The sequence below is a fragment of the Passer montanus genome, unplaced genomic scaffold, assembly GCF_014805655.1.
Source record: "Passer montanus isolate IOZ18808 unplaced genomic scaffold, ASM1480565v1 scaffold20, whole genome shotgun sequence".
NCBI classification, from domain to species: domain Eukaryota; kingdom Metazoa; phylum Chordata; class Aves; order Passeriformes; family Passeridae; genus Passer; species Passer montanus.
In genome coordinates, this window is record NW_024366592.1 from 11,936,814 (window position 1) to 11,964,643 (window position 27,830).

At 46.3% G+C, this 27,830-nt stretch overlaps 1 protein-coding gene across 6 annotated transcripts; it reads right to left on the reverse strand.

Annotated features, from left to right (window-relative positions):
- Positions 1-449: 449 nt before the first annotated feature.
- Positions 450-27,830, reverse strand: LOC120501574 (pseudouridine-5'-phosphate glycosidase-like). Of its 6 annotated transcripts, none has more exons than XM_039708007.1 (19): positions 27,742-27,830; positions 23,621-23,724; positions 23,116-23,230; positions 21,648-21,822; positions 20,884-20,995; positions 19,800-19,906; positions 18,903-19,029; positions 18,236-18,356; positions 17,883-17,968; positions 16,693-16,817; positions 15,464-15,523; positions 11,533-11,599; positions 10,284-10,378; positions 8,627-8,755; positions 7,057-7,171; positions 6,160-6,297; positions 5,340-5,506; positions 4,832-4,920; positions 450-1,878 (listed from the first exon to the last, which is right to left on the reverse strand). In XM_039708007.1, the coding sequence occupies exons 2-19, from the start codon at positions 23,703-23,705 to the stop codon at positions 1,683-1,685; spliced, it is 2,109 nt and encodes a 702-aa protein (XP_039563941.1). In that variant the 5' UTR covers positions 23,706-23,724; positions 27,742-27,830; the 3' UTR covers positions 450-1,682. The 6 variants fall into 6 exon arrangements, with proteins under 6 accessions (XP_039563941.1, XP_039563943.1, XP_039563942.1 ...); XM_039708009.1 differs by having other exon boundaries at positions 23,640-23,724; positions 27,742-27,794; XM_039708008.1 differs by lacking the exon at positions 27,742-27,830 and having other exon boundaries at positions 23,640-24,956.

The window sequence follows — 27,830 nt, forward strand, 5'->3', positions numbered from 1 at the left end:
TGCCCAGGCAGCTTGTCCCCTCCATCTCCAGGTGGCCAAGGGGCTTCTTCAGGGAACCCAGCCTCTGCCTGCCTCTCCAGGTTGCCAGCCTGGCTCCCCAGTATCCCAGACAGTGCTGGGACTGAGCAGAGCAGCATCAGGAGGAGCGTGGTGACTGCCAGTGCCTGGACATTCATCCTCAAGTCCTGCCTCTGCTCAGGGTCCTCCCACCTGGACAAGGCTGTTGGGAGTCAGTAGCAGAGGTGGAAGGTGCTTTTTTCCCCTGACTCTGGATCCAGCCAAAGTAATTTTTATAGTGCAGAGACATACCTCGGGGGCACAGCCCTTTTCCCCCGCCCCTGCTGTGTCCCACCTCCCAGCCTGCAAGCAAACCCAGCTGCTTACGTGGGCCCCAATCCCCCTCCCTTGTGTTCCCAAACATCCCAGCACCCTTCTGCCACAGCCATCCTGTCCCTGCTTGGAGTACACACATGGGTGCATGGCATCTAAGCACAGAATCAGCTGAACTGCAGTTGCAAACAAGGTTTTAGTAAAGGAGAGCTGATGGTAAATGTTTGTGTGTCTGATGGAAAGGTGGTGGGCTCAATGGGAAGGAGTTGCTGTGAGCCTGGTGGAAGTAGCCCCAGGTGGAGGAAAGGCACCCAGTTAATGCCTCCATCCATTCCAGTGGGAGCTCACTGGTTAAACAGCAGAGCCTACCCAGGAGAGTGGTGTTAGAGCCGCCCTGATCAAGCTTTGGTTGACTTCAGTGCTGAGTCAGGCACCAGGGAGCTGCTCCTCAGCCAAGGGGTCTGACCATGGTCTCTGGATGAAACGGAAGGTGGTCTGTTCTCCAGATTTACTATCAGTCACGTTTAGGAACCAGCCAGCACCAAGACCCACCTTTGCTAGAAATCAGTTTTAATGAGTTTCAGTGTTCACTAATCTGTTGGCACCCGCAGTTGCATCCTGTGCACATTACAGGCTTAGAGAAAGTGACTTTTCCTCATGGCTTCCATGGGAGATGCCTTGGTTCCCTCTGATCTCTTTTGCTTCAGACTTGATACTCAGGACTAAAGAAGGAGGAAGGAAGCCCCAAGCCAAGAAGGAAGGCACATAGAACAAGGGACTGTCATCTTTTAAAGGCCACCAGCTGGTCCCTGGACACTCTTCTTTATTTTGTCTTGCCTACTTTCTCCAGGGGCATTGGACTTCAGAGCAAGAAGGTATGGTGTGTGCTGGCTGGCTTGGGAAGATGGATAAGGTTATCCTACAGTGTCATGTTCCTGCCAGCTACACCCTGCCACAGGTTGTGATCCGTGGGGACTCTTAGATAGGAAAGAATAAGCATCAAGAGCAGATGTTGCTGCTGGGCTCAGATGAAGACACATGGTCCTGAAGATCCAGGAGTCAAAGACAGAGGAGCTACCGTGACAATAGACAACAGTGACACAAGGTGAATGAAGAGAAAATTCCCTCAATAGAAAATCTGGAAGGCCTGGAGGTCAGTAAACCAGGAGGTCTGAAAGACCAGAAATCAGCTTTCCATTCCACAGAAGTTCCCTGGGTAGGGGCCTCTTTTCTTGAGGGTTTACTCAGGACCAAAGCAGATAAATGTTCTCGAAGCTCAAAACACAGTCCAGTTCCTGAAAACAGGATTGCTGCAAGTGCAATGAGGTGATAGATGAGAAAGCCACAGTGTTCTAGTCCATCTTCCATATCTTCGCCTCTGGCCAGCTCCTGCTCTTGACTTGCTCCTGGTTGACACTGGAAGTGCTGATTTCTGGGGAAATGGGCTCATAGGAACGGAGAGACAAGCTGGCAGCCAGCAGACCCATCCGGACACAAGTGCCTGTGTCATGTTTAGCAAGCACCCCCGCAAGGATTCCTGCCATTAAGCTGTCAAGGGAAAGAAAGATGGTTTTGAACAAGGGGAGAAGAGCTTTGAACCCAAGAATGTGGCTGTTCATTTGTGAGAGCTTTCATATGGATCCCAACCAGCACTTACAGCAGCAGAATACGTCACACAGGAACGCTGAGGTTACAATGAATGGGTTTTGCTTTTTCTGTATCTATTTTAGAGTACCAAATAGTGTCATTTATTTGCATTTTTTGCTCTTCTCATCTGAGAAGTTGAGGTACTTCCTCTTGTACCATGTTTTCTATTCTCCTCAGTTTTCCAGGTGAGACAGGAGAAAAGAAAATAGCCTAAGAAGGGAAGAATCTAATTTTCCCCTGCTCTCTAGTTATTTTGTCACTAATCTGCTCTTTGTTGGTGCCTTATGATGTCCTCATTATATTGGTGCCTCCTTTTCCCAAAGGGTTGGATGGGGTGAGAGACAAAGTTTCTGTATCTACATGAGAGGGACAACAGGCACAGCTGGAAAAAGAAATCCAAAGCTGAAATTACATTGAAAAGCCAGATTTTTGGGAAACATTTGCTATGGTTTTTCATTTGAGACTTCCCAGTAAAAGTGATGTTAGTGCAGTGTTTGGGATAGATTGGGAGCAACTACTCTATTCACAGCAACTACTGTAAAAATGTTCAGAAGCTAAGAGAGGACAGAGAAGGGAAAGAGAACTGACAAGACAATCATATTTTAGAGGAAGAAACAAGGACGGGAAAATGTGATGGCAGGGAGGATTAATAAGTAAATCTATGGGCAAGGTAAAAAGAGCCCTTATTTTGCACTCCACCTAATTACATCAACATCTTCTTATCTATAAAAAAGGCACAGAAGACTATGACTTCCACAAAGTGTTCAATCTCTCAACAGCTCCAGGAGTTGAGAGTAAATATTTGAGGGAGCATCCCCTAGCAATGTCACGTGTGGGCATGTGGTGTTAGGTTGTCATGGCAGCTGGGGGCAAGGAGCAAACAGACACTGCACACATGCTCAGCTCATGGGCAGATCTCTGGAGCTGCAGAAGAGCCATAGGGTGGAGGAGAGGCATGAAATGCCCTGGGTCACTGTTTCTGGGTTGCATTATCCCCTGACCAGTGCTTCTAAAGTGTGACGGTTCATGAGGTCTAAGCTGAGAAAGTGTTACATTTTAGATATTAGGAAAAAACTCTTTACAATGAGAAGGGTGAAACATGAACAGAGAGGTGTTGGATGCCCCATCCCTGGTTGGATGGGGCTCCAAGCAACCTGATCAACCTGCAGCTGTCCCTGCTCATTGCAGAAGGGTTCAAACTAGATGACCACTAAAGGTCCCTTCCAACCCGAACCATTCTGTGTTTCTACAATAGTCCTTTCAAAGTGCCACCAAGCTGGGCTTGGCACATGTAACCAGTGGAGATGGCTTGTATGGCATTGCAGTGTCCTGGCATTTCCAGTCTGTTTTGGCACTCTTACTCTGTAGAGCAGGGATTTTCAGAGTTCAGGGGAGCAGTTGGGGTTATTAGGAAGAAAAACCCTGGATGAACAAGGGGGCTATAAAAATTCCCCCACATGGCCTTGGGGACTCTGGAGAGGAATTTCCAGACCAGTGTTACTTCAGGAATGGGAGCAGTAATGGGCCCCAAGCTTACAGATAGGTTTGGAAGAAAAAACAATCTTCCTTGTTCCCTAGTGTAACTCAGTGGAGGTGGTTGGCAGTGGTGCATTTTATCTCACCTTCAGTCTTCCCTTGAATTTTAAAATGGAAAAGAAACCCTTAAGAAGAAGGTTTCATTACATTAGCCTCTAGAAAAAGCCTTGTCCTGCAGTAAGGAATACTTGCGTTTTGAGCAGATGGTGCAGAGGAGAGGCTGTGTCCCTGCAGGGGCTGGCTGAGGACACCTGCCCAAGGTAATGAGCGAAGCTGAGCTTCCCTTAGGTCAGGCTGACCCCATGACACTCCTCCAGCCCCCATTCCTCTGCCGTTATTACACCTATTGCTCCAAACAACCATGTGGTCTTCTCTGGAGAAGACCAGCTTGCAGCTGAGTCAGCTCCCCTCAGAGGTGATCTGGGACACAAACAGCACGTCCTGGTGTTAAGTGGCACCAGCTTGGCAAGAAGTTATTGACTGATTTTAAGTAAAATATTGAGGACTGTCTATGTTTAAAAAAACCCCAAACCACAAAAACCCTTTCATTCTGGACACTGATCAGAGAAAAAAGTGTTGCTGTGTTGAGTTATTGCTAGGTAAGAGTAGAAAGGGAAAAGGAAATATCTGCCACATACAGACTTTTGGTCTAGCCCAAGGCAATGAAAGGACAGAATCAACTATTGCAACATGTGAAGCAAGAAGAAAAAAACAACCTGACTGCTACATATAGTTTGTCAAGTTAACAAGGAGCATAATAAAATATTACTCTGACAGACTGAGAATTGATCACTGGGGCTAGGAATAATAGCTGTCATTTCCCACTTCTATGTATGGCATTGTGTGAACAGTCAGGCGAATTATACAGCAGACTCTTTTGAAGCAAGGGCTTCAAAATTGCCAGAGGCAAATGCAGAACCTGATGAAATGCTTTTACAGGGCCATTTTAGCTCTTGAGTGGCAGTTCCACTTCCATTGGAGAAGTGTGGAAGTAAGGCAGTTAGTTAGTAAGACAGCTTTGATGTAAGGTGGTTTACTTTGCTTTTAGCAGCTCAGCCCAGAGTAATTCAGAATTCTTAGATTGCCAGGAAAGGCTTGGATCTTGAAGAAAAGCAAAACTAATAATGGCAAGCCTGGCTTCCAAGATGCTCCGGGGGACAATTTTAGCAGGCTTTGCAAGGAATCACTGTAACCAGCCCTGGTTTAATCCTTAATGTCTCTTCCTCAAGCAGCAGTTGCTTTTCCAGTAGAATTTCAAATGAATCCGATTACTGGCCTTTCACATGCAGCTGGAGAGGACAAAGCAGCGAGGATATACCTGTCACCAGCTCCTGAGACGTTGACTATCTCCTCCCTGCTGATGGGGATGGCAGGGTAGTGGGCAGCACAGAGCCTGGCAGCAGCAGCCTGTGAGGGGAGGGAAGGGAAGTTAGTGGGAATTGCCCAAGCTGGTAAGGCCTGATGCCGCCTGATGCCAGATCTGCAGAGATGGCAAAAAAAGAAAAGGCTGAAAAAAAGGCAATAATCTTTTTTCACACTTTGATCATTTAAATGAAGCTTCCTGCAAATGAAGCTCGCACTCATGAATATTCACAAAGCACATTTAATTCTAGCTGACTCTAAACACTGCTGCTAGGAGCCAGCAGTACACGGACAGACAACTCGATTTTCTTTCAGAACTGTGTATTCCACCCCCCAAAACACATACATTTTCCAGCAGTGATGCCATGTTTCCCAGGACTGCTGCCATGACACCAGAAATAGCAACAGTGCCATATGGTCCAAGAAAGAAGCAACTGAGAGCTCAGAGTTTTCCATGCCCTTACCTGTTTGTGAGCTCCTGGATAAAGGGAGATGCTCCCTCCCAGGCTCTTGCCGCACAGGAGGACGCCGTGAGCACCGAGGGTCACCACCACGCAGTGCAGATGGGCCAGCAAAGGGCAGGCCAGGGCCACTGCAGCCTGGACAACCTCTTCCAACCTGGATGGCAGCTCTTCAGAGAGAGGGGAGGGAAAAATGTGCTCCATCTGAAAAGGTCCTCAACCAGCCTGTCTGTGGGCTGACAGCCTATTTATGGGCACTTCTACTGCTATTTATAGGCACTTCTGAAATGTGGTTGGTAACATTTTTTTTCTTTATATTAGGGGAAACATGGAATTCTCCAGAGTTAGACTTCCACACTGTACTTCTATGCTGAGGAACTCAGTTCTCAAGGGACTAAGCATGTGTCTATAGAGATCAAAAAGCTGACTTGAAGCATGGCTTCCTTATTTCAATGCTGATGGATTTCCATCTGCATTTGGTGGGGTGTGTTATTTCTGCAAATGCTGGTACTTCTGGGACGGGTGCCCTCTGAGCACCATGCTTCAGGGACAAGTTGACAAACCAGATATTACTCCTGTTTAGGTGATGAAGTGAGGCAAATGGGACTTCTGGCTTTGGGCAAGGATCCATGCCAGGCCTACTGTGGTCTCTGATGGGTCATCAGTCCACACAGCCCAGACAGAGATGGCAGTAAAATGCAAGATACCATGAGCACTTATGTTATAACCTAATTTGCCTGTATTAGAGGCTGAAGCAGAAAATGCTCTTTTCCAGGATCTAGGTTATCTAAAAGTCTGACTGACCCTTCTGAGTATTCAATACCTGCTGGCAGAGGGTTCCCGAGGGTCCGATTTATTGCTCTCAGCTCTTGCAGGTTGGGGGAAATGTATGTGAGTGCTTTCCAGCTGTCTGAGAGGAATGGCTTAGAGGCCTTGTTCTCATCTGTTGGCTCATAGCACACTTCAAAACAACAATGCAATTGGTTAGTTAATTAATTAATTAGTGGTTCTTCTCTGTGTCAGAGCAGGATGCAGTACAGACACTTAGTATAATCTGCATAACAAGAGTTACATCTTTAAATTATGACACAGTCTCTCAAACCTCTCCCAAGGTTTCCTTCTCAGTGTCCAGCAATGAGACAGCTGCTTCTGGATCTGGATGATATAACCAGACCCCAATATTGTTCCTCCAGTTATCTGGTTTTGGAGTCTCTGCCAGGTTTTCAGATCACTGTGTCCTTCTTTGGGATTTGCTTTTAAAAAGAAAGGTGTAACTCTAAAAGTTTAGGAAGCCTTGTGAAAGGTCCCCGCATACCAGTGGAGGGGGGCATTTATTTTATGGGAATGGAAGACAATTCCTCTCAGAAGATGCTTTAGTGCTGTTTCTGAGAAGCAAACTATATTGCTGCTCAAACTGGCAGAAGTGCTCAAATTGCCACTTGCACTGAGATTAAAAGACTCAGAGAGCAGCATTCCCTGGCCTTCTGGCAGTGCTCAAGGGCTTTACCAACTATGCCTCAAGAAATGTGGCTGAGCTGCAGAAAGAGGAAAACTGCAAAGAAAACGGAAATGTTTTTCACATCTGAAGCAGAGTGGCAGAGTACAGAAAGAGGTGCTGAATAACCCAGCATGTCAAACAGTAAGTGGTTATCTCCAGCAAGCAGCAGGGATATGCCTGGACTGTCTTGGCACACATGCTGTGAGGGCAAGTTCTCCTTACCTGCTAGCTGGTGCTCTCTAGCTAGTTGGCAGACGTACTGAATAGTGGAGAGAGGCAAATTTCCATCAATGCAAACAAGTGGGGCCTGACACAGGTTCTCCTTGAACTGGGACACCTAGTTAAAATCCAGGACACACAGGAAAGACAGCCTGAGTCATTGCAGAGGGAAAAAAATCATTGCTAGTCAGACTTCATGTAGCATTTTGACTTGCATCCCAGCCTTTAGGTGCAGCCATGAACCCAAAGGAGTGATTCCCTAAGGAAAATGGATTTTTCCATTTGCCTCATCTCCTCCCCTTCTGCTTTCCCTGCTCCTGGTCATTAAGGGCTGGACTAAACTGGCAGAGCCCTACCAGCAGAGAAAGGTAATTGCTGATCCTGACTGGACCACTACAGGGAAATGGAATGCTGCTGTTTAATGCCACTGAAGGATTCCCTGGTCCGTGCCTGGCTTGACTGCACCTTTGCTCTCTGCGTGCCATTTGGATGTCCTCTCTGCACAGTGTCTCCTAGGACAGGTTGTTCAGCAGAGTGTTTGACTCCTGGGTCCCCCTGAATCCCACATGGATGGGGTGCAGTGGAGCAGTGGAGTAGAGAGCTGCTGTTCTCTCCTTTGGCTCACTGAGGTTGCACAGCCACTTGCTGGGATGCCAGGCCAGTGCTATGGGCACTCGAGCAGCATCCCCCCCGTGTCTCTGCCAGTCCTGGTGGGAAGAGGGGCTGCCAAAATGCACTTTGCAGCACAAGACTGATTCAGAATTTCCACTGATCACAGCTGCTTTGTAAAGCTCAGGAGAATTAATCCCTCATGTAATGGTTTTCTGTGCCAAGGCTTTGGGGAGGCAGGGTGAGGATGGAAGTGGGAGTAATAACCAGATTTTTCCCTAGGAAAGCTCCACCTCATGAAGATGCCACTGGTGAGTAAATTGCACTTAACTTCCATGTTGCTGTCAGTCATGAAGCACAAGCTTTTGTTCTGTCAATAAAAGAAGGAGGGTGCAGTGATGGGGCTTTCACTGAATCACTCTTTAATCACTGCTGCCATTATGCTTCCCTGATGTTTTTGACTGTTTGGATGTGCTGAGCAACAGTTTCTGTTGATACAACTCAGTGTGTAGAAACAACAGGGATGGTAGGGAGGGGATGGAACAGGAAAATTTGCTTTAACCAGTGTTCTGTCCATTTTTTTTCTGCTTTTCCCTAAAGGAAGAAATATGGCTTAGGGTTACGGTTATAATCAGGTTGATTTCTTGCTGGCTTTAAGATGCAAAATTGTAAGTTAGCTTGGACAAGTTAATGAAGAGGATTCTGGCCTACATATCATGGATGATGTTAATAGTGATATTTATAAACCAGAAACATATATAAATTCCATCTGGGTCAGTGGTAATAGAGGGCTCTGGTGGCTGCTGTGCCAGTGGCCAGTGTCCGTGTCCGGGGTTAACCTCAGCATCTCCCATGCCCTCTGCACACCCATTCCCTCCTGGTACAAATATCACCAGTGGCATTTTCTCACAGGCCCACGCTCCTTCTCATAAGAAAAAACTCATAACTCTGAGGGAATGCATACATATTGCTCTGTTATCTGGTGGTGGATGTCCATGTCTCCCAAGCCCATGCTGAGCTCCCCAGCACTCGTGATCACGGCACAGTAAGTGGCTGTGCTCTTCCCCTCCAGCTGAAGGACGCCGCTCATGTCCTGAAACAGGGAGGACAGTTACACACTGAGCACATTCCTCTTCCCCGCTATGCTCAGCTCACTCTTTCAGTGCCCACCTGGTCTCCAGCCCAGCTCACTGCTCTCCCTTGGGATAAGCAGTCTGGCAGGGGTATCTCAGTCTAGACAATGCTGGCACATGGCTATTTGTTAATATTTGCAATGCAACAAATGCTGCAGGTTAAAGCAATCCTTTAGTAAATTAGTGGCAGGTCTCTGCCATGCAGTTCCACAGGTTGTGTCTCCTGTAAGAGAAGAGTGGTCTGCAGCCCTGCCTGCTCCATTCACCTATTCTCACAGCTTGTGTGGGATGGCATCTCTTAGTGGCACTCTGCAGACAGCAGTGACTTGTGTCACTGACTGCCCAGCCTGATTCTGAGCACACCCTGGAGCCATTTCTACAGCAGTGGGGCAGAGAGCTGTGGGGTGTCCTTCCTTGTGGCTCCTGGCAATGATCTGCTTAGAGAACACAGGGCATATCTTGGAAAGAACATGTGGATGGAGAAATGTATCTATCTCAGAAACTGACAGTGAAGCTGGAGTTTTTAGGGAAAGGTTCCTCTCCAGCACTGGTGGGAATGTATTTTATTACAGGAAAGGAAGGATTGCTTGGCAGCTGACCAGCAAGTCCACCACTGCTCACTTGGATGGCACAAACTGCTGTGCAGAGAAGAGATTATAGACCAGCCATGGTGAAGCCAAAATAGAGTTTATATTCTCATTTCTTCATTTGCCAAGTCGCTCAGGCAGCCAGAACCAAGGCCCCATGGGCTCTGTTTGGATCCCAGGGTCATGAGGGCACTAATAATAGTCAGTGACCCTGACCAGTCTCACCTGGGGACTGCACTCACACCCTGCCTTGCCTTTAGTCCGCCTTTTCTCCATGGAGTTGCCTGATGGCCTAGGTTAGAGCTGCCCTCCTGGCTTTTTTTGCTGCCTGCTGGGGTGATGATACTCTGCCTTGCTGTCCTGGGGAGCTCCTGCTGCTCCAGCTCCCTGACCTGTGGACAAGCTGCTGCTGAAGTCAAGGACTCCTCTATGCACAGGTAAGTGGTGCATGCAGCTCTGTCAAAGATCCCATCCTCTGAGCTGGGGAAGTGTCCAACCTGCAATTCCAGTGTCACATTTTCTCTGTCTTGGGCTTTAACTAAACCAGGCTGGTTTTGGCAATGCTTTGTGTGTCCTCGGGTTCAAGGTTTGCATATTTCTCGCTATGCTTAGCCTTCACTAGAACTGTATGTGGTTGCTCCTGATTTACCTCTACCTCCTCCAAGCACTACTTTCTGGTGCTGAATTCAGAGCCCATGGTTCAGACTCTAAAACACACCTAGCCTGTGTTTTGGAGGTGGCTCCTTGCCTTCTAATTGTCTGCAGCTAAAGAAGCATTGAATTATTCCTACTCTTAGCCTCATGGAAGGTGGCTCTGATGTCTGCTAGGGTTGGGAAGAATTTTCCCTCTGTGTGAGTCATCTCTTCCAAGTTTCTGAGGTGCTACTTCTGTGACACATACCATGTGATGGCAGTAGTGCAGGACAGACTCTAAATGCTCATCCTTCCCCACGGCTGATAAAAGGAGAGGAGCTTGTCCAAGACGGCTTAAACAGTCTAAAGAGCAAATGGAAACAAAAGCTGTTAACAAATCCACCAGAGTACTGTGAGCACAGTGACAGCTGGTGCAGCATGGGTGTCTCTAGGAAAGCCCTCTCCTGAAAAACTTAATGCTCATCAGTACTTGCCTAGAAGGATGTTCAGGATGAAATTGAGCTATAGCTGCAGTAAATGACTGCTTAGGGCTGAGTGAGGTCCTACAGAGAGCTGAACCAGCACCCTGAAATTTAGGATTTGGAATATCTGGGAGTAGAGGAAAAGAGGGGGAAGCAAACTCTGCTCTTTTCTGGCATCATGTCCTTTACCATCCCAGGCATGTGGGTTTTCCCCACGCTGCTTCTGAGCACAGCATTTTCTGGTGCTGGCCCTCCCACACTGCTGTTCCCTCCATGATATCTTACTAGAACCACTGAATCTGAATGTGTTCATGGGAAACCCTTCCTCCTCTCCTTTCAGGTTACCACACATTGTACCTCCGTGGGTGGCGTGGGTATTTTGGGGGATTTTTTCCACTCAAGCTTCCTCATTAGTGATCTGAAGTGACAGTAGATATGTGATAGGAGATTGGGAAATGTCTAAAAGCTGGAATAATCCTAAAATCTTTTTGTATTCTGTCCCTGTTAACTTCAGTACAAGAATACTGGTCTGCTGCTGCTTGTGATGGAGACACAGGTACGATGTGCTTGTTTCCCATGGATAGGACTGTAGCCTTTCTTCTTCTACAGTAACTCCTGTACCCCAGTTCCTTTTGCTATGGTATGTGGAACTGTGAAACATCAGTTTGGAACTGTGATTATTCCTTTCATGTTCTCGCTGTAAGCATACTTCTACTGTGTCTATATCCTAGCATGAATTAAATCTGAGGCTGCTCAGTAGCAGTTGGAGATACTGATGCTTATTTACTTTGATTCAGGGTTACTGCACCATGTGCTAGTTAACTTCATATTTGTGGACCTTCCTTTTCCTGATCTCAACTCCCTCCACTCTTATGTCTTGGAAAGGGCTCTGCCTTTTCTAGGCAGTCTGCCCACTAGTATATTGCCTAATGTGTCCAAATCTTGTCAACATTCACCCTCTCCTGCTGTTGAAGGAATAGCAAAGGACAGATCACAGCTGGCATGCACCAGCAGGCAAACCCAAGCACCAGGCACCTGCCAAGTTCCTTCCAACACCGCCAAAGGTTCGTCTCACTCTTCCAGCATTTGTTTGCCCACCGCCCTGGAAGAAAGAACAGTTCATTGGCAAAACTGGGAGGGCTGCTTGTCATAGTTGCTACGTCTCCATTATCATCTGAAGGTGATATTGCTGAAACATAGGTCAGCAGTCAGAGGGAGCACAGGGAATCCAGCTCACAGACTGAGGGCAATACAAACTTCTAGAGCCATCTATGGACTTCTGTATGATGACAAAGGTCTGCTTTCAAGGAGGGGAGACCCATTTGATCTCCCCATGAATTGCTAGTTTGGTCTTACTTGCTAAGACCTCCTAGAATGGCTAATGAGTGTTTCAGTCAGTGTGAGCAGCCCTCTGAATTCACCTGCCTACAACAACCTGCACCTCCAAAGTCGCTGGGGCTCTGCCTTCCAGGCCACTTAGCTCCCACCTTAAGTAGTTTGTGTGAGTTATTTATTTATTTATTTATTTATTTCCCTCTTTAAAGGTAAAATGAGATTTGTTATCTTTGCCTGTACTGTCTCTGTACTTTATTCATGGAAAGATCTGTTTCAGAGACTGAAGAGTTTTTCACTGACCCATTGTTTCCCAAACATCTCCCTCATTAAAAATACCCTTCTTTTCCACATGTACAGATACCAAATTCTTTTCTCTTGCCTCTGCCTTCTACTCATCTGTCCATCTGCCTTTCTGTCACAGACTAATTGTCAGAACACAGGCAGTTGCTCACCCATCTCATTCTCATTCTTCTGCCAGAAGAATTATGTCAGTACTCAGATCAATTTGGGCTTCATCTGACTATCAAATAGTCAGATAGGTTTTAGACCTCTTGTTTTGTAAAATCCTGAAAACTATGTTCCACCTCTGAAATCAACTTGCCACTGGCAGTCCTAATGCCTGTACGCAGAAGCTCCTGGCCCAGTCCCTCTGCCCTACACCAATCCAGGTGCACAAGAACACCCCTGCACATAACATTTTCCTTGCTTGTAAACATCACTATCTATTCTAACCAAGAACATGTCTTGCCATCTCACCATAAGGAATATTCTGCTCCCAACAATCGCTGTGCTTGGGCATTCTCAAAATTCATTCTGAAGCTCCTCAAGGATTCTTCTTCCCCTGTGTGAAGCTGCGTGCATCTGTTCCTTGCACACAATGCTTTCTCCTGCATTCAGCCCTGTGAGAGCTGCTCTCCCATCTAAATATGATGTTCTGTTTCTCTCATCTGACCTTCAGGCTCTTTTTCTTAGCTCTGACTCTCCCCAGTTCTGTAGTCTGTAACACCTGGTGCTAATTTTTGATACCTTTACTCTTCTGTCTGGCAATTCTCCAAGCCCTAAACTGTTTAGGCCACCTGAGCAGAACTGCCTCTATATAAGCAACCAACCGATGGCCCTTGTTCATCTTTGCACTGCTTGTGACTCCTCATCAAATGCAAATGTCATTCCTTGTCAAATGCCCCTCCCTTGCCTTTGCTTGTGCTCCCTGGGAATTGCCACTGGTATTGTTGGGAATGAGGATATTTCCACCTGCAACTGTACCCTGCTGAGAGTTGCAGATTTCAAAAGCAAAGTGAGTTTGGCTATTTTAATTCTGAAGCTCACTCTCTGTAATATAGGCAGCCAAGGGGAAAAAAACCAAACCCCAACACCCCAAAATACAAAGCAAGGGTGGTTTTTTAGGCGAGTCAAACAACATGGCTTTGAAAATTGGTCCCTATTTCAGTCTTTAAAGAGGGTGCTAGCTACCATCAGCAATAAGCACAAGCTGTGGTTTATGTAATTCCATTATCTGTGTTTTAAAACTGATGCCTGCAGGAATGGTGAAAATACTCATTGGCTCCTTTTGCTGCCTGGCATGCTGATCCTCTGTCTTAGTTCCCCATATAGCCCAGAGGCAGAACTTCTGGGTGACTTTTTTATGCCAAACCTTGCCCTAAGAGCAGATGTAGCAGCCTCCTTCCTGCTCAGGGATCCAGTTGTGGGTGACCTCTCCTGTTGTAGAACCCCACAGGGGCTAAAAAAAATGAAGATGCTAAATCTCTCTTTAAAGTACCAGGTGTGTACAGTGAGAGAGAAACCAGCAGCTGGCTCTTAAAGAAAAATAAATGAGTGGCTCTCTTCACACCTTGCCAACTCAGTTGTAACTTGGAGTGGTATCCAAATATCTCTTAATGGGTTTGGGTAGGGCTGGCCCAGATTAAAGAATTTAGGTGAAAATGGGCTTGCTAAAAATAATCTGAAATGAGGCTGGGCTGATGCTTTCTGGCAAAGTATCAGAGAATTGAGGAAGTCTCTGGAATCTTCTCCCATGTCCTAAGAGGTTTGAATTCTTAATGTGAAAATGAGACTCTGCTCAGCTTCTGGGTATCCTGAGAGAATGATAACCATAATGGTTTTCTCAGCAACTTTCTCTGAGCAAAATTGTTCATCCTTCTCAGCAGGTCAGATAGTTACACATTAAGCATTTAGCTTCTGGGTAGCCTTGAAAGCCATGTGGGAATTACAACCAGGTCAGAACACAGCTGCTTTCCTGCTGAGACAGCATGAGGAGAGAGTGCTACCCAATGCTCTGCAACAAATCCAGCAGGCATAAAGGTGGGATCTGCTGGGTGTGGAGTCCTTTGAAAAAAATATGTCTTTAAAAAGCCAAAACAGTGATATTGAGAGGGGCCTTTCCTGTGTGCCTAACCACAGCAGCTGTCGGCAGGAGCTTTCTGTCTGGCAGTTTCCAGATCCTCCTGAGGCTTAGCACATGGGTACCAGCCACCATGCACCATGAGCTCAAGGGCTCACTGAAGTCAGAAGGGCGGCTAACACCTCACCTTTTAATGCAACATTGAAAGCCCCCTTTTTCCCTTGTCAGCTGTTCCCACAGGACCTACACTGGTCCTTGGCCCCCTCACCATGCTATAGGTGGTCCAGAAATCTGCACTCATGTCTGACATGCCAGGGAATGCCTGTCTTTCCTTGGAGACAGCTCAGCTCCTTGTCCTGATGGCTGAGTGTAGGTCTTGTATGGTATTGGTTACATCACAGCTGAAGCAGCTGAACTTTTGCTTTTGCAAGCTTTCATAACTGATGTGACAGGATATTTCACCCTTGACCATTGTAACATTGTTTGGCCCCTGCTTCATTTAATAGCCAAATTCCTTACAGACAGCTTCCCCAGCACATTTTCCCTATCTGACTGAGGTCTTCACAGGCTGTCCCATCTGATGGCAGAAGCTTCCTGCCTTGGCTATCATCATAGAGTAATTTGAGACACCAAAGAATTTTTGAGCAAGCTTCACCACCTCAATCTGCGGTACTCCGTACAGCTCGACAAAAATTGTACAGGCCATGCAAACAGCTGTCATCTGCATGGGGGCTCCCAGGTTTGGTCCACTTTACCTTCTTGTTTGCTTCTTGTTCAACCCAAACTGAGACAAAGGGAGTCTGGTAACATTTAAAATGTTCTAATTTTTAAAGCCATTTTTGGGGTGTTTTTTTTCCTTTTTTTGTTGGTTTTTTTCTTGTGTGTGTAAGAGGCTCAAATCCTTCATGAGTACTCTGCACAGAGATTCTTGCTCCTATTTGTGCTGCTTCCCATAGTTAAGACAGTCTCAGACACATAGGTTACCTGGGGTTTCCCCACTATGGGGAGGATGTATGAATGATACAATGCTTTGTCCCTCTCTTCATTTTCAGGGATGGTGATTTTCACTTTGGGGACAGAGTAGGTCAGTATACATCACTCCATTATCCATCTAAACAACACATCAAGTGTGCAGCATTCCCAAGTGTGTGCATGCACACATGTGGATATCATCCAGGGATAACACCTTCCCCCTAACCCCTTTGGCTTGGCACTCCTGTAAAAGCAGCTGGAAATACATTGGTGCTGAAAAAACTGCTACAGGTACAGTACCAGGATCTCAGCATTCTGTGCCTTGGCTATAAAGTCCACGTTGATACCACCAATCACCACCTTTAACAGGAAAGAAAGAGGTAAAAAGTGGCTGGAAGTACTTCAGGAAGTTTCCAAATCTTCTTTGCTTTGCCTGGTCACTTTTCCCATCCTCTTGAAAGCTCTCTCATTTACAGTGTAAGGGCCAGTGCTTCTTTTGAATAGTTACATGCAGGTTTGTACAATCCCAATCAGAAAGAATCAAAGTCTCTTCTCTTTGTTGCTTTCTGAATTATGCCTGCTGACAGCCAGGCCCAGTGTGTCAGGTGGGATGTTGCAGTTGACACACAGGGATGCTGATGGTTTCTCTGTGTGATATACCAGGCCTCAGAAACATTCAAGCACCGGTGTGTAAAAAAGCGAAGAAAATGGGAAAAAGTGGGCAGGAAAATGCAGTAATTTCTTCAAAGCTCCCAGGAGAAATTGCCATACCCAGTGACACTTTACAGATCACTTATTTTATTGTCCTACAAAGCCAGAATAAGCAGTTTAGCTCCACAAACAGGAAGTTTCTGAATTCTTTGGGGACATACAGATGTTTTTTCTCATCAAATGCTGGGCTATTGCCTCTGGAGTCACTGCTCTCTTTTATGCTGATAAACCTTATTGCAAATGGGTTTTAGAAAACCTCTAAAGACCACCTAAAAGAGATTTCCTGCAAATTACATGTCACAGACAAAATCCAAGACAGTGAATAGAGTATTAGAGTTATAGTAGATCTTGTTTGGGATGTGCTATAACTCTTATGATTTTGTCAGTCATGAGCAGGAGGCCAACAAAAAGATATTTATGGCTCAGCAGCTCAGCTCAAAATATCTCTCCCCACCCTCTTCCAGGTCTATTCCTGTAGTCACAAGTTGCCTGGTACTAAAGAGCTATAGAGATGAAGCTGTACATAAGGGCTCAGTAAAAGGTGAAAACGTGATTAAAGTTTTAATGGCCTTGATGGTCTAAGACTTAATGAGATTAGGCCACTGTCAGTGTCTATTCCTTGTAAATGTGGATAAGGGGAGGAGGAGAAGACACTTATCTTTCAAGAATAACAAGGGAAACTAAAGGGAGAATGTCTGACAGCATGAAGGAGAATGATTGGTCTCTGGCTGAGTCATCTTTTACTTTTGGGAACAGATATAAATTTATCTTGTGCTGTCAGCAGACAGGCATCATATGGAGGCCAGCAGAGGACTCACTGGTTGGGGTGCAGTCATGTCCTTTCGCCCAGGCTGGCTCCCCTTCCTTCTGGCTTTCTGCAGTTTGCTGAGGGCCACTGCAATGCAGCTGCCCACTCTGGCATTGTTCTGGATCAGTGCAAGGTCTGTTGAGCATTTCTTTGAGGAAAATTAAAAATACCAGCAAGTCTGACCTGTTAGAAGCTTATGTAGGAACTGTTTGGAGGGAGAAAGCAGGAAATACGTGCTGGGAGTTGATAGGTTTGATCCCCCATAACATAATCCTTTGGGGACAAGTATAGTGGGTTACAATGCTGCATGAAAAGTCAGATTTTTCTTTTCTTTTTTTTTTTTTAATTCACCTTCCTTCGCCACAGAGAGGAAGCCTGACTTTGATGGGTGGGGAATAAAAGCAAAGACTTCACAGAGAAAAGAGAAGGTGAAGTACTTAAATTACAGCAGTGAGCCTAAAAACCTTAGAGGATCTTGGTCAGCTTTTCCAGAGAGAGATACCTACAGAGATTTTGCCAAGTAACTATAAGCAATTTTTTTTAGCAAATTGCACTGGGAGCAGAGTATCAGAGTCTTTGAAAGCCCTACTTTGTGGCTGCATACAGCTTTTACATCCAAAAATGCCTTTGCCATTCTGCCCTGATTGGTCAGGTCTTCTACAGGGATGGCAGCAGAGCCTGGATGTGAATCTGGCTCTCTCAGATCCTACACTGCCATCCCAGCCAGTACCTCTGCTTTCTCCTGGCTGTGCAGTAGGATTCCTGCTCACCCAGGGGTGTTTGTCCTCCAAATCTCTCCTTCTCTGAACCCCCAGGGAAGGCTGGATAAGGCAGTGTGATGTACAGCACAGTGCTCTGGGAAGCCCAGGGACCTAGCAGTGTCCAACCCCAGCACAGACAACAGCACCTAGAGATTCCATCACAGAGCAGGCAAGCCCCAGGGGCAGATATGAAGGATTTTTTCGGGTTCTGGACTAGCTGCCATCTGTGCTGCCCTCCAGTTTTTAATGTAAAAGGGGATGAAGGCAGTAAGGATGTGCCTGAAAAATCAGGATGCAGGTGCTAAACTCTCATCTGTTTGCTCCTTGCTAGACCATCAATAAAGCGGCAGTGTTTCCTACCAGGCATTATCAGAAGAGATAGAAAATACACTAGAGTACTTTCTTTCCCCCCAGCCCCTCCCATTTAGTAAGAGGATACTAGAGTCCAACGATTTCCCATCAGTTAATTCTGTGAGCTTCTGTAACAAAAATGGGGTCACTTCTTTGCCTGTGATTCCTTTGGACCTGCAAGTATAAAGAAAATACTCACAGATGAGCTGAAATGGCATCAGAGGAGAAGCACTGTTGCCAGCAGATACTTTATCTCCATAACCACATACCATAACAAGTCCTGTAAACAAGCTTTAGGTTAGATAAAGTTGAAAATGAGTTCTGGGCTCACCCATTCCCAAGGTTAAGCTGTGCTACAGCTCCTGCAGCAGTGTCCCTGGATTTGTTTACTCCCCCAAGACCATGGGCTGAGCAAAGGCAAAGGCTTAGGTTGCTTCTCACCTGGCTTGGCTGAGAGCTTGCTGGATGGCCTTTTCGATGGCCTGGCCCTTGGCAGCTCGCTCCTGGGGACAGGGCACTGCTATCAGCACCCCGCTGCTCAGGCCCAGCCCCAGAGCACTGTCTGGGAGAGGATGGGAATATTGTTAGTGGCACTCCTTGGAGAAGTCAGGTGCTGAAGGAAAAGGACAGAGGAGAGTGGGCACAAGGTGTAGGAAGCCTCAGAGCTCAAGCTCCAGTTCTTAGCTGACCCAAGATTAGGATCATTTCCAGCTACCCAACCAATTTACATCTGCCTAATTATTTTGAGTCTGTCTGCACAGTAAAAGGGGCAAAGGCTTTTTCTTCTCTTTTTTTAAAACTGATTCTAAGGCCCCAGAAGCTGTTTTTGTCCACATATTATTGCTGCCTTCACTTCACCAGATGGAATAAAACATGAATGAGCATGCCAAGCTGGCTGCAGCTGGCTTGCAGTTTCACTTGCTGTAGACTGGACTTCTCTGATGCTGTATTTTCAAAGCACTTTTGATGCAGGAATGGGGGAGGTGGGATGGCAACAGTTTTTCAGAGCAAATTTTTCTGCAGATTTGAAGAAAGTGCCTCATCCAGAGTAATTCTTGTGTCCCTCCTTCCCAGGACTTTACATGGGCCTTTGCCATCTGAAACACACCAATGAGTTTAGCTGCCTCCTCTTCATCCCGGACATGGTATGGTGCTTGGAAGCCACTCTGGCGTGAGAAGAAGGCTGGGAACTCTCTTGATTCTCCAAAGGCAGCCACGCACACACCCTGAGTCTCCTGCAGCAGTGGAGGTGAGACAAGCAGGTGATTAATGGAGGGAAACTAAAAAGAAACTGCCTTCCTTTGGCACAAGTTGTGGTTATTTTTGTACATCCCATTCTGTTCTATCCTCTCACCAAGAGCCAGACATGGTAAGTGGCTAGATCAGATCTGGCTCACTGAGGCAGAGGAGGTATGGGCATCCTTTGTGGGTGATGGGGCTGATCCAAAGCCATGCAGCTGTCATTGGCACCATCATGAGTCCAAGATAACAGCCTGGGATCTGAAGACATGCCATGAACTGACAGGATATAAATGAGTTCTGCTTGCGATTGAGAAATATCAGTGTTGGCTGTCATCTAAAGTGCTGGCCCTGGTGGTTTCCAACATGTCAGACCTTAAAAGGTGACTGCTGAAAATCAACTGATTCCCTTTTTAATTCTGATTTTATTTTAGTGTTCGACAGATCTAGCTTTCCTGATCCATCGGTTTCTGGGAGCATCATCCTGGAAAAGCAAATCTAACGCCAAAGAAAAAGGACATGGATAGCACTACCTTTGACATCAGTTGGAGCAGCTGCTGGAACAGCCCCTGGACATGGATAGCTTTATATTACAGAGCAGCCAAGTGCTTGTACAGCCCCAGGACTACAGAACTGTAAATATGGCTTCACATCCTCTCAGTAGCAATTTCTGAAAATCTTTGGCTTAGGACCCATCCCAATGCCACTGGGTGCTCTGTGCACAAAGAACATTATCTGCTTTGACACCACAGCTCATGCTACCTACCAGATATTCCAGTGTCCTGCCAATATCAAGGATAGACTTGGCTCCTGCAGATACAACAGCCACCGGTGTTCGTCCTAGCTCTGTCAAGTCAGCACTCACATCCAGAGCTGCCAAGGGACAAGGAGCACTGAGTTGGTGATTGCGTTGTACTCCAAGCTGGTGAGCTCTGACCTCCTAAAAAGCTACATAGGCCCAGGATGCCACTGCCTGGCTTTAAAACTGCTTTGATCCACAAGCAAATATTAAAGGTTTAGATCATGACTTTAGGTGTTGAGATTGAAAGAAGTATTGACAAAAAGAAGTCAAATGGCTAAGGGCAGAGGTGCAGTCTTATCTCTTGGCTCTTTGATCACATTGACAAAGAGCATGCAAAAATTTGGTAGGAAAGAAAGAAAGAAAAAGGTATTGTAGAGCAAGGATGAGGTTCAAGGAGATGCAATACCATTGAAGTAGATTTTGAGTTTGGAAATGACAATGCTTGCAAAAAAAAGAAAGTACCACAGGAGAACTTCAGGAAACTCCCTGGTCTGGAATTTATATCACATCTGAAAGGGATGGCATACAACAGGGCACTGCACTTAGGTTGTGATGGAAATATATATGGCTGAGAGAAAGCACCTAAAAGCCACAAACTGTGCAGGCAAGACCAAGCCATCTTCCAGAGAGGACAACACACCTCTAACACAGAGCACGCTCTTCTGTGGCAAGGCTCTTCTCTTCAGCTGAGAGAGCTGATAACAACACTGTGCTTGGCAGCCAGTATCAGGTTATCCAGACATTACAAAGAGGCAGAAGTGCAGTCAGCTCCTGTTGCACCAAACAACATCAATATAACCCCGTATAAGCAGGGGATAAAGAGAAACTTCCACTCCCTTAACAACTGTCCAGGGCTCAAGAGGAATATTTGGAAACTTTTGGAAAGGGGACATAAGGGAGAAAGCAACCCTAGTTTGATCAAGAAGAATGTTAACTTTATTCTTCTGAACAGACAGTTACTGTAGGACAGGTTGGGAAAAAAGGAAAAGAAGGAATTGAATGAAACTGCAGCAACAGAGAGAAAAGTAGAATGCATTGATGTTCTTACTGTTCTCCCCATCCCGATGGACACCTCCTATGCCACCTGTCACAAACACAGGAATTCCTGCTTTGTGTGCCGTGATCATTGTTCCAGACACGGTCGTGCCACCGGACAAGCCCTGGCAGGGAACAACCAGCCACAGTCAGCACCCAGGGTGACATGGAGGAGCAGCTACAGCTGTGGTCTGCCACACTGCACTGTGAGCAGCTGAGCAGTGAAATTCTAACACAAATACTCTTTTAGCCAAAAGGCAGAGGAATTCACTTAGAAGCTGGACTCTATAATCCTTGTGGGTCCCTTCCAACTCAGAATATTCTGTGATTCTGTGAATCATCTGTCGTCCCTGCTATATAAGCTGTTCTTGCCCTCATAGCAGAGGCCTTTGCTCTCCAGGGTGTTCCACAGGCAGCTAGTGGCACCTTTAGCTGCCACTTTAAGCCTGGGATGGCCTAAGTGTCACATAGTTTACATGCAATGAGAGAATGTCCTATCATGCCAATAAGAATATTCTTAGCCAAGTGCCCATGGCTTGCCAGCACAACCAGAATGACTTTTCAGAAGCCCTATTTAATGTATGTCATTCCCTTATCCTCCTGTATTTTGAGTCTAGTTAGGGCCACTTTTGTGTTCACCATAGGATACCACTTTCCATTATATTTTTGAGAAGATTAAAAGCCACCTGGCATGAAGCTGGACAGCACTATACTGTTGCTAGAAAAGCAGCAATACTTTACTAGGACAGACTAGACTAGAAAGTTTGCACACCATACCTGGCTGAGGACAAAAGGAAAATCTCTGCGAGACACTTTAACTGCATTCTTACTGCTTGCCAAGAACTCGAGTTCCTCATCTGTGAGTCCCACATGGATTTGGCCCCTTAAAATACCTACAGTGGCTGGCACTGCTCCATTTATTCTTACAATTTCTTCCACCTCTCTGGCCATGCTGAAATAAGACAAACAAGACAATAATCACAAAATTATGGACAGAAACAATCAGGCAAGAAAACTGTCATGTTTGATAGCCATCATTCACAATTCTACAGTTCTTGTGGTTTCAGCTACATCCTGTTCTTCTTGTATCTGCCTCATGGCAGAAATCTTTGCCCTTGAACTTGCAGAAGCAAAGAGCTCCCATTTTCAAGGATGGCAATATCCAAGCTCTGTGCTTCATTTCTGAGAAAAACCATTTGGTTTACAAGCAAATCTGGTTGTACAATATACTACTGAAAATATGGATCTTCTCAAAATAGGACTTTTCTTTTTCTTTTACCTGTTATTTCTCTGACATAATAGACCTTCACAGAAACCCCAGGTAGTTCAAGTCCTCGTAAAATGAACAGGATATATTTTTCATAATACAGTCAGTGAGATACAGAGTTAACAACAGTGCCAAAAATCTGCTGTCTTAGGGTACTTCAGGGCTGCAGACTAAGCTTAAGTTTAGCAGATTTTGTACTTGGTCGTTCATACACTATCTTTTTTAGGAGCAGCTTCTTCTCCCTTTCTGAGCTATCTGGACATATGCTTGGCAATCTTTAACTATTGAAACTACCTCTTCCCAAAAATCGAGTTTTCAGAGCTTCATTTTAAGAGAGAATGTCAGACAGAATAATGGCCAGGTAAAAAGCAAGATGGAAAATCAATACCAAAACCCTTCTGTGCTTTCTGGAAGCAAGGATGGAGGGGAGAGTGCAACAATTTCTGGCACTGTAACTCAATGAAACACAAGTCTACTGAAAATTGATAAATAAAGAGTAGAGGAGGGGTATTCCATGCAGGGTATAGAAGACAGTGAGAAGGGACCAGGAGCTCTCACAGTAGTTGCTCTGAGTGGGCTAAGGAACAGATTTCATTATTATGTTTCAATCCTTTTTGCATTACAAAAGATACAGGAAAAGAAACTGCAGAGTGTTTTCAATGTCTTCAAACTATGCAGTTGAAAAGGTTGATAGCTCTCTTTTAAAGAAAGTGGTGACACTATCTGCTACTCTATTTTAAAAGAAGCCAGAAATTTAAGGTGTTGGATAAGGAGATAACTAAGCTCCCTGTATCTGACCCTAAAAGTCCAAATACAATTGTTTTACACTTGAGGTCACAGCCTGCATGCCTAACAACCTGACATTTCCATTTGTTCTTGCAACAGCTCTGGCTTGGCCAAGAATACTGATACCAATCCAGTAAGTTATGTGCTTCATTCTTACAACTTCACCGAATGAGGAACATCAACATCCACCACCTCAAATTCAGAGGATAGGCCATGCCATGTGTAATGATGGTGCTTTCCAAGGCCACGACGGGTCTCCCCTCCACCAGAGCTTCCTGTACAGAGGGATGAATCCTGACATAACCACCTGGGGATAAACACAGAAGAGTGAGTTATTTGTGTGGGTATTTGCCGTAACCACTGAGCTGTTTTATAAAAAGCAAATTGTCATCATCACAACAAATTTATCCCCCTCTTCAGCTGTTCTTTGGGGTGAATTTACAAATAACTTCAAGAAGACTAGAGCTGTGTTTTATGTAAGTGAAATGTGTGCAAAACATCTCTACTGTTAATATGAATTATAATCCTCATCACCATCACTGAAGGATCCTCTGCCACCATTTCTGCAGTTGTATTGTTATTCCACTTGAACATTATTGTGAACAAACTGAGCCCTGCAATCACGCCTAAAGATGGAAATATGTTTTAGAAGAGTGGAAGCACCAAGGACACCACAGGAACTCAGTGCACTACTCACCATGCAGAAGTCTTCTCACCTGCGTGGCCCCACATGCCATGGAGGACACGTGTCTTCCCAGGCTGAGAGTTATCTTCCTAATCATCTTGTATGTATGGATGGTCCTGAGGTAACAGGGGTCAGGTGAAAAGGGAAGATGTAATTTAGCAATGATGTGACTGTAAGAAGCTAAACATATCAGTTCTTGCCTTGACCTTGGAAGGTAGACAGCCCTTTGCTTAAGAGGTGGCTTAGAATCTCCTGGTGTTTCAAGCATGAGCCAGAGTGGCAAAACAAAATGTTAAGCTGCAGAAATGGAGTTGGAAGGGGTCACCTGGCCCATTAATGCTGGGCTGAAAGCGTGGTGGAGCAGAGGAAGGGATGAGGAGTAACAAACTAGGGAGAATTCTGAAGCAGAAAACCTTTTCAATTCCAAAGTAACCTGCTCATGATAGATGACAGACCCAGCCACTGCCACCTCCAATGTGAAAGGTTACAAGGAGCGTGGTTTATTCCAATGAAATGTTGAGACTTAGTGGTGTGGCTGCTGTGCCAGGTTTAGCAGGAAACCAGACCCTCTCTTGACCCTTCTCCTCCCTTCTTGGTCCTTCCCTCCCCTAGGCCCTCTGCCTCTTCCCCTTTCCCCTTCTCCCTCAGTAACCACCATACTCCCGGGGATGGGACCCCAAATAAACCCTCATCTAATCAGCACCCTCAGAAGCCGTGTGGAGTCTCCTTGCCTGCCTGCTGCTCCCAGTGAACTCGCAGCCTAGGGGGCCCACCGGGGACACCCCCCAAAATGAACTGCTACAAATAGCAGCCAACGCTCGGCAAGAGCACCGACAGCCCTGAGACGACAACGGGCCTGCGGCACAGCGCTGAACCCCGCAGAACCCCGCAGAACCCCGCTTCCCCGCCGCCCTCGGCCCCTCCACCCCGGCGCAGAGGCCCGCGAGACACCGCGCCGCCATTCCGCCGCGGCCGGGCCGAGGCCCCGCTCCCGGCCCGGAGGTACCGGGGGCAGGGGGGCCGCAGAGCGGTCGGGCCGTGTGGATGGCCGCGCCCCAGCAGACGATGCCCTGGACCACAGCAGCGGCGAAAGAAGGAACCCAAGCACACCCGTTTCTGCGGGGGAGCCACCAGACCACCAAAATGCAGTTTTCAGCTTTGTCTGAGCCCCGCACCTCCCCAAAACTGTTTTCCTCAGTTTTGTGACCTCCTTCCTCGGTCTTTCTCTCCTCTCGCTGCTCCTTCTCCCTAACTCCATCCCTAACCCACCTTCCTCTTAACAAACCCTCGGGAATCCACTCTGTTAGGAATACAGTTAGTAATTCGTGGAAATAAATGTTGTATAAAAATATATGTGTATGAAATAAACTGGGGAAGGGGGGGGGAGAATCCCTTTTCCTTCAGGTTGGGAAATCTAGGCAACCACAAAGACATCACGACATTTGCATCCGAAGGGGACTCCAGCTGCACCCAGGATGAGCGTTCAACAGCACCTATGCCCAAAGACGCCAGGTGCTGATGGCCCAGACAAGATGCCTATCTGAAGAGACCAGGATCATCAACACCTTGAATATGAATGCCAGATTCCGGGAACCAGGGAAGTGTATCATCCTATTCCCGGACGGAGGCTTTGTGCAGCCCAAGCCGGAGAAAGAAACCAACTTGAATATGAAGAACGCAGAAGGAAACAAAGACTTCTGCCGCGGGCCAAATAAACCGTATAAGAACTGCTACCTTGAAGCAGTTGGTGTGGACGGGGAGGTCTAGGTACCAGTGATCCTTTTCCTCACCAACCGGGGGTGATACACTGTCCGTTTTGGTGGTGGCTGTCGAGACTGTTTTTACGATCGCGAAATAAATTTTATTTTTCATATTTTTATTAAAATTGGCTAATTTGCATTTTTTAATTTATAACACACTCCATCCTTCTAAACCCAGCACTGCAGACACATGGCTAAGCTTCAACATTTCACTGAATTGAAAATTCTACCTTCTGATCTCTTTTCCCTGTTATTCCAAGAGCAGGATAATATCCTTCTCTGCAATCCATACCCCTTTTTTCCTTATTCTGGGTAGTTCACCAGGAGCAAACCGCTTGAAGGCACAGGGTACCCCAAAAAGGTTTTTCTTTCGCAGAGTCCCTGGCTCCCCGAAATCCCTCCAGTTCCCAATCCCCATCCACTTGTTCTGGCTGAAACTAGAAGCTAGAACTTTTATCCTAAAAGCCTCTAACCTTTTTATCATTCTTATCCAATACCTGTCCTCTCTCCACTCCTTCCTCTCCCCATGAAGTAGTTTTTACAATTATGCTTTTCTAGTTTGTGTGTGTTCGGTATTTGTATACAATTTGTATGCTACCAAACTGTATAATAACTGTTTCATTTTTTAAATTGTTAATTGTCATATTTCTCTTTATCTTTTCTTTCTAATGAAAAAAGGGTGATGTGTGTTGTTACATCTTATTTAAATGGTATGCTCTGTCTCATCCCTCCAAAATGTACGGTTTATCCCAAGCCTGCGGTCCTGCCCTGAACCATCCTGTATCTGTAATCCCATTGGCATATCTTGATTCCACGCACACTTTCAATCTCCCTCTTAAACCGTGTGAGGTAAACCAGACCCTCTCTTGGCCCTTCTCTTCTTTTGCCCTTTCCCTCCCCTCGGCTCTCCCTCCTTCCCCTTTCCCCCCTTTTCCCTCAGTAACCGTGCTGTTCCCGGGGGTGGGACCCCCAATAAACTCATTTAATCAGCACCCTCAGAAGCCGTGTGGAGTCTCCTTGCCTGCTGCTGCTGCCAGTGAACTCACAGCCTAGGGGGCCCTCCGGGGACACCCCGGGGAGCCCTCTTCCCTCAAACCAACTGCAACAAAGGAGGAAGCTACAAGGCAGAGTAGTGCTATAGGGACAGGAACCTGTTTTTTGCCAGTGTCTAGGAGGAAATAAGGAGCTCAAAAAGGAGCTGAGAACTGACAAACCAGACTGGAGCTGCGAGGAGGAGAGAGCAGCTTTCCATAGAGCTGGGAGTGCTTTATGCAGGCTCATGTTACATCATCCTTTTTAGCACAGTGCCTTGGAAGCAGAGTGGCAATTCAGCCCCAGCAACAAACTCCAGAACTCCTCTGGTCTCTTAGCAACTCCTTTTCACTCTAATTAAATTCATTCCCAAACAGAGAAAGAGAGGGAGAGAGCTGTAAATGTTAAGAGTGGTCTGGTCGGGGCCTCAAGGCAGTTTCACTCAATGCCTGGCTGCTTCACATACTTTCCCTGGGCTTTTGGCCATATCCCTCCAGTCTCCCTGTTCCTCACCCCTTCACTAGGAGGAAAGGATTCCCTTCTTCAGTCCTTTGTGCCTATTGTTAATTCAGATGGCAAATTAATTTAAAAACAGTACTGTGTTCATGTTACAGTTAGCAGAACATGGCTCTGCTCCCAGTACAGTGTGTGGCACTTTAGCTATATGGAAAATTCTTATACCCCAGGGAGAGTATATTTGCCCAAATCTAAAGATTTCAAGTATACAGGACAGCTTGGGCTGTGCTATTTAAGAAATGTGGGACTGGATCAACTAGACACAATACACGCCCCACTGAAACACTAAGATTTTCCACTTTCCAAATCCTTCTTGTGCTAAGCTCAGCAGCTTGAGCTGTCATGGGTTCATGCAAATGTTCTGGTATGGCTGTATGTGTGCCTACACACCGCTCACTCTCTGGGGCAAAGTCAGCTTCAGAATAAATTCATTAAGCCAACAGGGTTATGCCAGGGATCGGTTGAGCTGCTCGAGTTGTGCTCTGAATTTTAACAACTCGCGAAACTCAGAAGCACAACACCAAGGAGTGCCCAAGCTGTACTGGCAGTGGATATAAACCAGCTGGTCACCACCTGAAACCCAACAGGGCTGCGCTGATATTCACGGGAAGCTTGGCCAACATCCAGCCTGAGCTGCCTCAAAGATTTTTGAAGCTTGGCAAGTTTTGCTGCAAGACCCGTACAACCTTTTGCCTTGTAACCAAACTTTGCACATTCCTAGTGCACGTTTCAGGCAGCTGGAGCACGGACCTGCTCTCCTCCCGCCTCCCCTGTGACCCACGCTGCGTATCTGAGCTCATGGAGCAATGGCCTGGTGTCTCTTACCTCTGGTGTCTGTCTCGTGGAAGGAGGCTGGGTGGGTACTGGAGCGGTGCCTGGGGAGCCCTGGGAGGAGGCAGAGGAGGGGGTGCGTT

What these genes read in the sequence shown, in the direction of transcription:
- LOC120501574 (XM_039708005.1), bottom strand. Translation starts at nt 23,876, where the DNA reads ATGCTTGAAACACCAGGAGATTCTAAGCCACCTCTTAAGCAAAGGGCT. An exon ending in GGAGGCAGCTAAACTCATTG is followed by an intron (nt 18,357 to 18,902) that starts GTGTGTTTCAGA and finishes ATCCTCTCCCAG; the next exon opens with ACAGTGCTCTGGGGCTGGGC. An exon ending in CAAGCTCTCAGCCAAGCCAG is followed by an intron (nt 17,969 to 18,235) that starts GTGAGAAGCAAC and finishes TTATACTTGCAG; the next exon opens with GTCCAAAGGAATCACAGGCA.